The 12605-nt window shown below is 37.2% G+C and overlaps 1 protein-coding gene across 1 annotated transcript; it reads left to right on the forward strand.

Annotated features, from left to right (window-relative positions):
• Positions 1-1291: 1291 nt before the first annotated feature.
• LOC139722965 (cytochrome b-c1 complex subunit 6, mitochondrial-like) lies at positions 1292-11580 on the forward strand. Its single transcript, XM_071634244.1, has 4 exons — positions 1292-1336; positions 3613-3666; positions 8511-8672; positions 10723-11580. Exons 1-4 carry the CDS (start codon positions 1292-1294, stop codon positions 10753-10755), a joined length of 294 nt encoding a protein of 97 aa, XP_071490345.1. The 3' UTR covers positions 10756-11580.
• The last annotated feature ends 1025 nt before the right edge of the window (positions 11581-12605 follow it).

The raw sequence follows: 12605 nt of genomic DNA on the forward strand, positions 1-12605 counted from the left end.
AAGTTGAAACCAGAGTGAATGACGCAATTCGCACGATGTTATGATAATTCTGTATACCTATAATAGTCACTTAATATCACATATCAATAATTGCGTTATTAGACACTCAAAACAAAATTCATGAAATACTAGTATTGAAATCCTATAAAAAATGCAAAAAAGAAAATGTTCAAAACTAGATTACTTCTTGGAATTTATACCTGCTAATATATAATTTCAAACGAAGAAACTGAAAGTTTATATTCACAAGCATCTAGCCTCTGATTTGTATGTTTTACTACAAACGTCATATTAAAATCTGAAAATGTATTTGTTTTCTTTGTCTTTTCATGAATAAAATATCAAACATCTTTTTCCATAGGGGTAAAATATTTGGGCAGTGACAAAATAAAGGAGAGTTGTTTCTGGGCTTCGGTGTCATAATGAGCAATTGGGATTGTTTCTTTTCTGAATTTTGTGTAAAAAAAAAGACATTCAGTATCATCTCATGAAAAATACAAAAGTAAAAAGAACGAAGTTGAGTCTCAATTGCACAATTAAAAATGTTTTGAAGGAAGAGAGGACCAAGTTAACATCTTGTTGTCTACTTCTAATATTGTATTCCATTTCCCTATATTTTTTTTTTCTCACATGAGTGTTCCTGAGAATCTCTCAACATTGTATAGGGGGCCTAAGCACACTCGGAAACTTTCTTTTTTGTCACCAACTCCGAAACAATCTTATCAAATAGGTTTTACATCAACTGTCTTTGATACTTCAAACCATCAGAGGTGTCTATTCCTCAGAGAATTACATTTTCTCATTTTCTTTTTATCTCTTCATGGCGGCTGTGGTGATGGGGTGGGGAGCAGAGGGGGGGGGGGGGGGGGCGGTGGGAGGCGTGTTTTTTTTAGACGGCACAGATTGGGGAAACTAAAAATCTATCGGGGACCCTATCCCTAAACCTGACCCTAATCCTAATCCTAACCCTAACCATCAAACCCTAACCCTAACCCTAACCCTAACCCTAACCCCAACCCTAACCCTAACCATAACCATAACCATAACCAAAAACCCTAACCCAACGTTTTTCCCATAGGTTTAACACGCGCCATGCCCCAATCTGTGCCGTCTTAAAAAAAAACGCCGGTGGGAGTGAAGATTGAAAAGCCTTATCCAACACGATACACCATTGGCTAGTGAATCAGAGAGCCAGAAAATTAACCAATGGGATATCGACTATTAACATTCAACTTCCTGTGTGGTGCCCTCTACGTTCCATGCTTACGGTCGGTACGCTGGAAATTTCATCATGGCGATCGACGACGAGAAGATTCTTGCCGGCAACCCTCCTGAGGTAAAATATGTCCTCAAATTTTTTAAAACTAATCCAGACTTGTGAGAATATGAAGTGTAGGATTAATACTTCTGCGGGGAAAGTTAAATTCTGTAACTTTCGTGACGTGCATTGATGTCATGTTAATTCTAAAAAGGTTACCTTTTGGACATGACTGAAAATGCTTCAGGCTGGTCCCGTGCCTTGAAAACCGTGTCCCGACCGATTGGTACGACTGTAATGAGTGTGAAGTGATAGACCTCTATAAAGTTACAGTAACAGTCACAGTTCAACTCCATTATCGCTGAATGTCTCCTTGTCTTTTGAAAAATGTAGTAAGAGCATGTTTGGGAGTTCTTTATCATTACCTAGTATTCTAAGGAGGCAAAAGATTCGTGGAGGAGATCTTGTGAATCGTTTGGGGAAGAGTGCAACGTGCACGAGTGGTTTGTCCAAGCTAGTATCGTGTAGTATAGTAGTAACTGTTTGAGTGAAAGATCTGTCTGTATCATCTGGTGTGCGTCGCGTCGTCGGGGATATGTTCCGCGGAGACTGCGTCTGGCTTTATGGATCCCCTTAAGAGCGATAAAAAAGAAAGAAAGAAGAAATGAAAAAGTGAAATAAAATAAATAAACAAATGGACTATAAATAAATGAGTAGATGAATAGAATGAAATAAAATAGAAAAAGAAAAAAAAAAGATACAATTTTCCACTGGACAGACGGATCTCTCTGTCTATTACAATTTGTACTAATTAGTGTTAAACCCCTGCCCTGATTTAGAATTGAAACAAGCATTATCTGTGCATGTATAAAAGCAATGTTACTGAGTGAAAATGACACAGTGCCAATGTGAATAGAACTAGTTGAATTGACAATGTCATTTGATAATGAAAGAGTGACCCTGTATAATAGTGAGAGTGTTGTACACGATAGTACTACATAATGTACTCTAGAGAAATCTCTAGATTACCTGACAAGAGTATTGTCTATTGTCTATGACTTAGGCACCAAGGTTCGACCTCCTGTGCCAAGCCCAAAGTTCAACTGAGCGCAAAAGCGTATCAGGTTTCTTTACTGTCTACATCAAGTACATTTTACTATGTAGTAGGAACCTAGTAGGAGATCAAATTTTAGACAGTGTTATGGTCAAATTATTGGTGGCTTGCATCACCAGACCATTGACATCATCATTACCAGCTTATAGAATATGATATGCCTCTGCTAGTGCAACTAATGTCCGCTTTCTCATTACGGTTAATTTTACAATGTAATGTATTATGCAAGCCACTCATGATTTGTCCACAATAAGCAATTTGGCTAGGTAAGGGAGAAACAATGTTCATGTACATTTGAGTACAAATACTAGGCTGCCCCACGACGACCCGGTGGTAACTACTTCTGTAGTGTACATGTACAACACTGCACAACAATAAAATTCATGCTTGCACACTTAAAAATCATACTTCACGAAATTGAAACATTTTACCACAAAATTCATAACATGTTTTTGTGGGGAATATCATAGGTAAATTGTGTTGAGTTGTGAAGGAGGTAAGATAGATCTAATTGTAGTTGAAATCACCTTTTTTGTCTGTCTTCACTACTTGGAGGCATCCGGATAGAAAAGTCTGGATAAGAGATGGCCGGTTGATCAAGGTCAGACTGCACTATTAGACAACACAATATTTAGCAGGTCTCTATTTTAGTATGTTTAAAATGAGGTACAGTTTCTGGTTATAACAAAGTAAATTTGGTGACTAGGGCATAGCAGGGTTTTCTTGAAGTAGTTCTACAGACCCAGTTTCCCTGACAACAAGCAGCATCCCATCAAAGAGGCAGCGCATTTAACAATTAGTGATAACATAAGCCAGTTCATGCAGATGCACAGCTGTAGTTGGCTTATGTGCACATGGGTACATAGAACCTTTTACTTTTCTCAGTTGATTAGACACCTCACTTGTTTTCAGAGTGACACAATGCATTTGTTTGCCTGACGTATAAACACTTTATGGAATTCATCAACTATCCAAACCATCAAACATTTTCTAATCTGCTAATTTTTGGGCAGATGTACATTTTGCTAGATCTACAAATTGTATGCACAAGTACTCTGCAAATGCCCATTCTAGTGTGCAGACCTGTCTTTGAACCTTGAATGTATGGACTCGCCCAAATGCGAAGAAGCTGTCCTTGAGAGGGTATACATGATGTGAATTATCATTGTACATGGCAAAGAGACAATGTTTTCATGACATTTGCAGTACTTAACCGTGTTTTATATTCCGCTTCTTGTAGGACGAAGAGGAGGAGGAGGAGGAGGAAGAAGAGGAAGAGGAGGAAGATCTTGTGGTAAGTAACTGAAGATTTCATCAACCATTTATCAACCATCAACCTTTTATCAACCATATCTTAGCAATAGTGTCAATGTTGCACTTTTGTTGGATTGGATGGGTTGTGTTTGTTGCTGGGGGTACATAGTTAAAGGTCAAGATCAGTGCTACCCCACTATTAGCTAGTGTCTAGACCATTTCTAGTGGGATATGGGGGGGGGGGGGATATGCTCCTGGATTCTGACTTGGGTGTCTGAGATGCGTGACAAAATCTGATGACAGTGTGCATGAAATATTGATTCTGGGGAGGTTAAAGCTCTACCCTAAATATGGTGGACTAGATTTTGTTGGAACGATTGCTACAGTATATGGGTCATTCCATGGGGTTGGGTCTTCTCTAGATTTTCATGTTGTGTAGGGAATAAAAGTCATATTCTGAAAAATTTATCAAATAATTGTCCGTGGTTTGCAGTTATTCTTGGAGAGAAATGTGTGAAGAATTATTTGATGAAAAAAAAAACAAGCCTGTGTACAAATGTATTTTGTCTATGACTGTTTCACTAATGATGTCCCATGGTTTTTTGTGGTTTATGTTGTGACATAAATATATGCCATTTTCATGGCAATGTAAAACAGGAATATACAACCTTTCAGCATTATGCCTATCATAATTAAGAGAGGCAAGGTGACTTCTACAAAGATTATAAGGCACATAAACATTTGTAACAAAATAAGAACACCAGAGCATCTTCAAGCAACCTCATACCTATGTTACAAACGATGTCCATGGCAATTTTTGTTGTAACATAGGTATAGCATGGTTTTACATACACTTCCAATCATAATATGATTAGAAACTTTATTTCTATAATGAGATTTATATTTCAGGAGTATTCTTATCCAAAAATTAGCATCAAAATCCTCCAAATAAACGAGAAAATACGGAACATATCACTGTACTTCAGTGCGATGTCCAGCCTCTTCGTGTAACGTAGGTAAGGAAAGACGCGTCTCGCGATAAAAAGAAGAGCTACTAACTTCAGCAATCATATTCATGTCACTGGCAGTCCTCCCCCAATGGCAGAAAAACTACTCACAGCCAATATACACCTACCTGGACAGCGCAAGATCTGTTTTTCTGCCGTTGTCCATGTTACGTAGGTACAGGAGTTTTAATGTTTCTGATGTCAATCGGTAAGCTTTTACGCTATTTTACGAAAATAATAACATTTGTCATATTCTGTAAGTCTATTAGAGGAAAAAAACGACATCTAAACCTCTGAACTGGCCAAAAATACTGTGGACGATGATACTGTAGTCCCACATACTGAGATATTTGTTAGAGGTTCATGTTCATAATTTTGATTGCCAAATTTTCCGTCCATGCCGGTCTCTGCAAAAGGAGCATATATTCCTCTCTTAGAAAACCATACAAAAGTATATCAGTGTATCTTCACTGCAATATAAAATTGTTTTACCTCCCGATTATTGTGAAGTTTTGGACCCTTTTGTCATTAGGTATCTACCAAGGTAGACGTGCTAGAGTTAGTATTAATCACTATATACTAGTTGGAAAACGTAGATGTCCAGACTGCATCTGAACTAGAGAAATAGAGTTTGCCTTATTTTGCTGGTGATATTGAGGGAACTAGGAGCTGTGAAATTCTTTCTCTTTAACAGATTTACTTCGAAAATGTCAATGTTTTCCATCCAAGATTTCACTGACCTGTTAAATGCTCTGATGAAGTTGTTAACATTTCACAAGGATTCACCATTTCCATTCCATGTTCACCCACGTGTGAAGTCTCAAAGCTAAAATGCCAGTGTCCTATTCAGTTTGGGTGGGTAGTGGGTAGGAAAGGCTTCAGTAAAATTATGAACCCCAATCAAAATTGGACTATTATTGCTCTACACTATCATTCAAAAACAGGGCGACAATTTCGATGGGGGATGAATATAAAATAGGGCCTAGTATTATTTTGGGAGTCTATTGAAAGGACCACAACCGTAATCGTAACCCTGACCCTAGCCCTAACCTTAGCTAGGACACTGGGGGCAGCGACCTGCCCTTCCTACAGTGTAGCTTGCATCTGAAAACAAGTTTTTAGCATAGAGTATGAAAATGATATTTTCCTATGTTTTACATGCTATATTATTATTATTAATATTTACATCATTTTAAGCATAACCCATTTTTTTTTTCAATTTTGGTGGGAGGTACACATGGAACTCTAGCTAATGGGTATGCCAAGAGGTAGAAATGTAAGCAAAATTGTTAAAATTATTTAATTCCATTCATAAACACACAGATACATGAACAGGAATATATAGTCAACCCTGACAAACATTTTCTTTGAATTTTTTTATTCTATTTCTCTTTACACCTTTTGTTCAGTTTGTTGATGAATCTGCCATGGCTCCTCCTCTACCACCGCTACGTGTTAAACTACATGAAAGAGTGAAAAGGACACATCCACAGCACTCCACAAACAGAGAGGAAGCCGACAAAGCAACACCCAAGAAGAGCGAATGTAACAAACTAGACAAGAAGAAAACTGCACAGAGGGAAAATGGACAGAAGAAAAACAAAAATCGAGGGCTAAATGGACATTGGACAAAAGAGCAGAAATTAATTTCAAACAAAGAACATGGAGAAGACAAGAAGACTTGTCTGATTTCTCTTTATTAGTTTTCTTAGTTAGTTGACAACTAGTTGATGATATTGTTAGTGTATATTAGGTCAAATTGTGTAAAGCTTCACTTTTTTCTTCTTCTTCTGATTAAGTCTGCCTTCTTTCATATCAGAGTTACAAAGAATTGAAGTCTGTGTAACATAGGTATTGTTCCACAGGTGTGCAGTAGATATAATTCCAAAGAACTGTTAAAATAGTGTTATTTGTGGGAACATACATAAAGTCTATATGTGTAGGTTTTAACATCTCACACCACAATAAAGGAAATCAGTTGATATGTCGTAGTGTACCTATGTTACAAAGACATACTGTCTGTGTAACATAGGTAGTACACCGTGGGCGAGGTTGTTGTCTGAAAACCCCTGATTATAACAATAAAATCATGTTTTCACTTGAATACCCATACAAATCACTTGCTTCAATTGTGGTGCTTTTAAGAATATTGTCATTGTGTCACTCTTGATGAAAAAGTTAAACCTTTGATTGAAATTGTTAATGGTTTGTAGAAAAAAACATGTTATTAAAAGTGGCTTGCAGTTGACATCAGAACATACAATCTTACTAATAATGATCTCATGCGCCTGTTAAATAACATGTTGATGTGCTATGGATGAAAAAAAAACGTGGATGTGTTCATTGTTATCATTTCAGAACACAAAATGATGAAGGATGTCAACAAATGAAGTCCATGTAACATAGGTATTTTGCCATACCTGTTTACCCATGCTGACTGAAAGTGTGCGAAGTAATAAACAGATTTCTAGTGGAATATGTTGAAGAATAGGAGTAACAAATCAGGGGGGAAAAGGAAATTTCAATTTACCCAACTTGAATTTTCAACTTGTATGTCACAATTTCAGTCCCAACCCCATGGAATTACCCATATGTACCCTTCCATGCAGTGTTAGCAGTCTCAGTGCATGTGAAAGTGAACCAGGTATTACTCTATAAGCTGTTATTTTTGCGAAGGTTTATTTTTCACAAATTTTGTGAATCACTAAAGGACTGAGAATTTAACAACACGCGGAAATGTTGCCCACGCGCTGGTGTTACTGTGCACTTACAACAGCTTCGTGTCAATTCGCGCAAACAACATCTTGTGAAAATGTCCATGATCGCGAAAATATCTGTATGCAAAAATAACAGCTTATACAGTACTAATATACAGTTTGTATATAATTACAGCTTTACTGCAGACCCACCTGTGTGAAATGCTTGCAGTTCTGTAGTAAAAGGATATTGGCAGTTCTAAAGCACATGCCATTCTCAAATCCTTTGTCTAGGTGTGTAATGAACATTAGGTGTCTCTCCATGAACCTTGTAGAATGAAATGGGACAGTTGAGCCAATACCAGTGTTGAAAAGGGGTTTCTGTTCCTTGTTCACACCCCCTTTATGAGTCATCAACAGTGTGGGACGTCTGAAATCAGAAAACTGTTTCAATCTAGTGAAAAACACATCCTGTGAAATCAGTTCTAATTTTTGATAAATTTCATCAAAGTATCATAAGGAATTTAGAGGTTCTATAAATGAGATGTAATCTGCTAGTACATTATTTGACTTTTTACTGCATGACAACTGCACATTATTCTGATTGAAGTTTGTAATTTTGTGGAAAGATGACTCAACAAAAACAAAAACAAAAATTGGTCCAATATCATGGTGTCAAGAGGTTACATATACATTGTAGTTTGTTGCTTTTATTGTAATTATTTTTCATCAAGTTTTAGGGTTCTTAAAGGTAGTACACATGCATGTTACATTTCATGCTCAGCAAGTACAGTGTACATTGTTCAAGTAACATGTCCTCTTAACATGAAATCTCAATTGCAGCACAGAAAACATTTGATTTTCAAATATTCTAATTTGTATTGTACAAGTTTACTGTATTTTAATGGTATCATTCACTTTATATTTTGATGTAAATAAAACCTGAAGCCATATCTTCATCTGATGGTGAAAACATTGTTTAATTGTATTCTTGCTTCTTAGGTCAACTCTATATTTTAAGTGAGTAATGATTTTCATACGTAGAGATATTGTACATTATCATTGTGTGTTTGTGCTGAGGGATGCCAAAACTTTTTGTTGAAAGGTATAGACATGACTAATCATGCATGGTAAAGCATGTCATATATTGGCAGACTTCATGATCTCCTCTGATTTTGCAGGACCCTCGAGACACGATGATCGAAGATTGCCAAGCCTCCTCAGCATGTGCCCAATACAAGGAGGAGCTGGATGTGTGCACAGACCGGGTCAGTGGGAAGTCCAACACAGAAGAGACGTGCACGCAGGAGCTGTTTGACTTCATTCACTGTGTAGATAAGTGCGTAAGTATCCCACATGGTGCAGGAATACTTCTCAGACTACAGTCAACCTTGCCTTTAGTTGAAGAAATACCTTCGACCGAGGGAAAATTCAACTTATGAGGGATTGAAATCAATAGAATATAAAAAGAAGAGGACTTGAAAAAACCTTTCGACTTATGCAAGGTCGACTCAAGCAAGGTTGACTGTATCATCGTGTTGGGGGAGAATGGGTGAATATCAGGTTGGTAGTCATTCATGTTATAGTGCGAGAAAAATTTCTCCTTCTAGGAGAGTACTCCTGGGAGTTGCTTGTAATGACATAGTTTGACACATGTCAGTGGTTTTTCTGGAGGCTAGCTGTCTCATCTTCTCTTTCTGAAGAGGAAAATTCTATATTTATAAGAAGGTGATCTTTCATAGAATATGAAATTTCATAGAATACGATTCGAGGAGCAGTATGAGTAAATGGCCTTTTATCTGCAACACCATTTACTGCGGTGTCCAGAGAGCTGGCCACACTGATCGATTGTGCGCAATCCATGTATAGCACACAGAGAAATGTGTTCTTGCTACATGTACCGGTACTTTAGTCATTAAAATTATTTAATGCGGACACACAAGGTCATGACGGTTGATAATGGCCGAATATTACTGATCAAGGTTTGTAGATATGAAAGGGACTGTACAGTACTGGTTGAGGTGGGGATTCATGTTTTGAACATTCTTAAGTGAGATAATGAGAAACCTCTTATGAAATATGAAAGAGCATGTAATTTTAAGAAGGATTCAACGTTTATTTGATGAAAATTGGTTTTCAAATAGCTGAGATATCCAAAAAAGTGATAATAATAAAAGGTGACAGGCCACAACTTTATTAGGATCTCTTTGTTTCACCTTGTTTTTGGATATCTCAGCCATTTCAAAACCGATTTTCATCAAATAAACTTTTGATACCCCTTAGAATTGCATGCTCTTTGACATCTCGTAGAGTGGTTTCTGAATATCTCGCAAAACATTAAAAGCTAAATCCTCACATTGACGAGAACTGTACACACCCTTGAACCTAAGTAGATCAATATTTTACTATGCAAAAGAAATTTAGCTGTAAGTAGAAGTAATTGTGAGACTGTATTTGGCAATGACCTAACTGGGGTGATCTCCTCGAGTGTCGTTGAACTGAAACATGATAAGATTGTCCCTATCTTGATCAAAGTAATTGGCCATTGTTGAACATTGTCAACTAATGTGTCCATAATAATTGTGAAATCTCCGAAGGCAGTTAAGAGTTGGGCGGTGAGTTAGCATAGTCGGTAGGTAGTGCATCTGCCTCATGATCCTAAGAACTCTGGTTGGATTCCCGGGTCCCACTGAGCAATGTTGTGACAATGTGTGTAATCATACTGTCACCTTTAGCAAGAGGCAAAACACTCTGCTCCTCGGATAGGACATAAAATGGAGGTTCTGTGTGTGAGAGAGTAACAACTCATACATGTAAAAGATCCAGCCATCTTCTCAGATGGAAATGAAACAAGCAAACTAGAAAAGAGTCATGTAGTCCTATGTGATATGAAATACAAGAAAGTCCTATGTAATATGTAATATGAAATACAAGAAATACCTCTGACTTTGTCTTGTTTTAAATCAAACGTACACAAGTTTGACTTTGATAAAATTCTGATACAGTGTTTAATGGAAGAAAGTAACCTGTCCCGAGGACCTTGTTCTACTGTAAAAGCTGTACAATGTATTTTGGCGATTTTTTATTTTATTTTCACAAAATCCTTGAATCACTGGCGCTATGCAAAGTTAACAACACACCAAAATATCACCGCCTTATCTCCATCACATTAAATTTGCGGACAGGTCTGAGTGCAGTTAGATAGCCCTAGTGTTCAATTGCCAAAACATTATCTCATGGAAGTGTGTGTGACCTCATTTGCAAAAATATCTATGCAAGAAAAATAACAGCTTTTTCAGTTACAGGAGTTGCCTGTAGATCATTATCCCGTGTCTGGTGAAATGTGGCATTCATATTTTTCTGCTGGCCTTTTCTTCCTTTTCCCACCTGCAGGTCGCACCCAAATTGCTAAGCCACTACAAATGATGCCGCCTCCAACTGCTTTTACCTTTGCTCTCCTGAAGTACCTCCAGCTCTGCCATATCACCGTGACAACGTGAACACAACATCTTCATCTTCCAGCGCTGCCCTGAATACAAGTGAACATGTGATGGGAATGCAGATTCTGCCATGAACTCTCTTTGCAGTTTCCTTTGCCATAAGTAGCCACAGTTGCTCTGCATTGATTGATTAAATTTTGGAAATGGCAAGCATTGCATTGATGAATAAAAGAATACCAATCTATTGTCTTGACCATACCTGATTTCTGATTTTGTGTAAAATATTTCCTTTTCATGCAAGGTGCTGGAGATGCATTCTCTTAGTCTGAAAATATTTGATGTTTGTACTGAATTGTCAAATAAATACGAGTGTTCCTTTTGATGAAATATGTGACAAAGGTTTGATTGAAGAGTTTCAGAAGGTTCGATAGAATGTGTAGCTCACAGCCAGAGGACGTGAATAGCTTTACTCAGGATTTCATTTCTAGTTCCTCCCAGTTGTTGGTGCCATTCTTTGTCACATTCATGTAATGGTATCACACAATATTCATTTATCATATTTTTCAATACCCATAGAGTGCGTATGAGATGTCTTATTTGTGATTCCTACTAGGGAAAATTGATATTGGTTCACTTTTCATGGTGTTTGTTCATTATTTCATACTAGTGATAAAGTTTCAAATGGCAGGCTGGATTTTTCCTTAGTTAGGAATTTGTGCAAAAGATGGAATATATGTATTGTTATGGAAATAAAATATTTGAAAACTGACAATTATTCAACTTCTTTTTGTATCTTCATTTTGTCATATACAGTACATGTACTGTATTGGAAAGTAGTGCACCGAGTGCAAGCACTTATTTTGAAAGTAGTCTCTTGAAATTATGTCATGGTATAAAAAAAATAGTTAAATGTATTTTGAAGTCGTGGGGAAAATGAAAAATGTTTTGACTGGATATAAACCTGTCTCAAATTAAGACTTCCTGTACACTGTACAAGAGTATGCGACATTGCATTTGAGTGATTTGGTATAGCTACAGGTAAAATGGCACAATGGAAACATGGTACAGCTGTATAAAGAAACCTGATACAGGAAACTTGTAACAAAAACTTTTAATAGAATGAAACAAACAAACAAACACACACAATCCGTCCCAAGTACTCCATAAAGTTTCACGAAGTTACGAAGGACATAGCGTACATACATGTACATATAAAACAATGCATTGGATTTGTATGTTTCCTAACGTGTGTGTGTGTGTGTTGTACAGTGCAATTTATACAGAGGTGAGCATGCACAGACTAGTACAGAGGATTTAAATTGCAACATACCTGTATGTATGTACATGTATAAGAGGCACATTTTTTATTTGTATTCACTGTTCAGTGTTGAGAGGAGCTTGATGTTATTTTGTGTCTGTACACTGTACATGTATTTGCGCTCGTGATGTGTTAATTTGACCCATGGTGGCTTTTAGTAAAGCAGCACGTTTGTGTATGTGTGTGTGTGTGTGTGTGTGGATTCATTATGAGCAACTTCTTGCACAATATACTGTATGCACGGGCGAGATATTCAGCTGTTCATGGAAAGGGGAACTGATGACCGAGTGATGAGGGTGGGTGGGTGGATGAGAAGTGAGAAAGGACTACAGCTGTACAACTTTCACAGATATAGCTCACTTTCAACCTTTTTTTTTTCTTAATAAAGTTCCGTTTGGTATGTCAGCAAACTGTTACATCAAGGATGTAGGATAGATTAGATATAGAAAAAAAAAAAGCCCATATACAGTGCATGAATAAAATACACAAGCGCAGCAAAGACACACCTTGAGCACGCG

The sequence above is a fragment of the Diadema antillarum genome, unplaced genomic scaffold, assembly GCF_040938485.1.
Source record: "Diadema antillarum isolate AM-2024a unplaced genomic scaffold, OU_Dant_1.0 scf00000178, whole genome shotgun sequence".
Taxonomy (NCBI): Eukaryota; Metazoa; Echinodermata; class Echinoidea; order Diadematoida; family Diadematidae; genus Diadema; species Diadema antillarum.

Coding starts and splice junctions, on each gene's coding strand:
- LOC139722965 (XM_071634244.1), top strand. CDS start 1,292: ATGGCGATCGACGACGAGAAGATTCTTGCCGGCAACCCTCCTGAG. Junction 1,337..3,612: donor TTGCCGGCAACCCTCCTGAG/GTAAAATATGTC, acceptor CGCTTCTTGTAG/GACGAAGAGGAGGAGGAGGA. Junction 3,667..8,510: donor AAGAGGAGGAAGATCTTGTG/GTAAGTAACTGA, acceptor CTGATTTTGCAG/GACCCTCGAGACACGATGAT.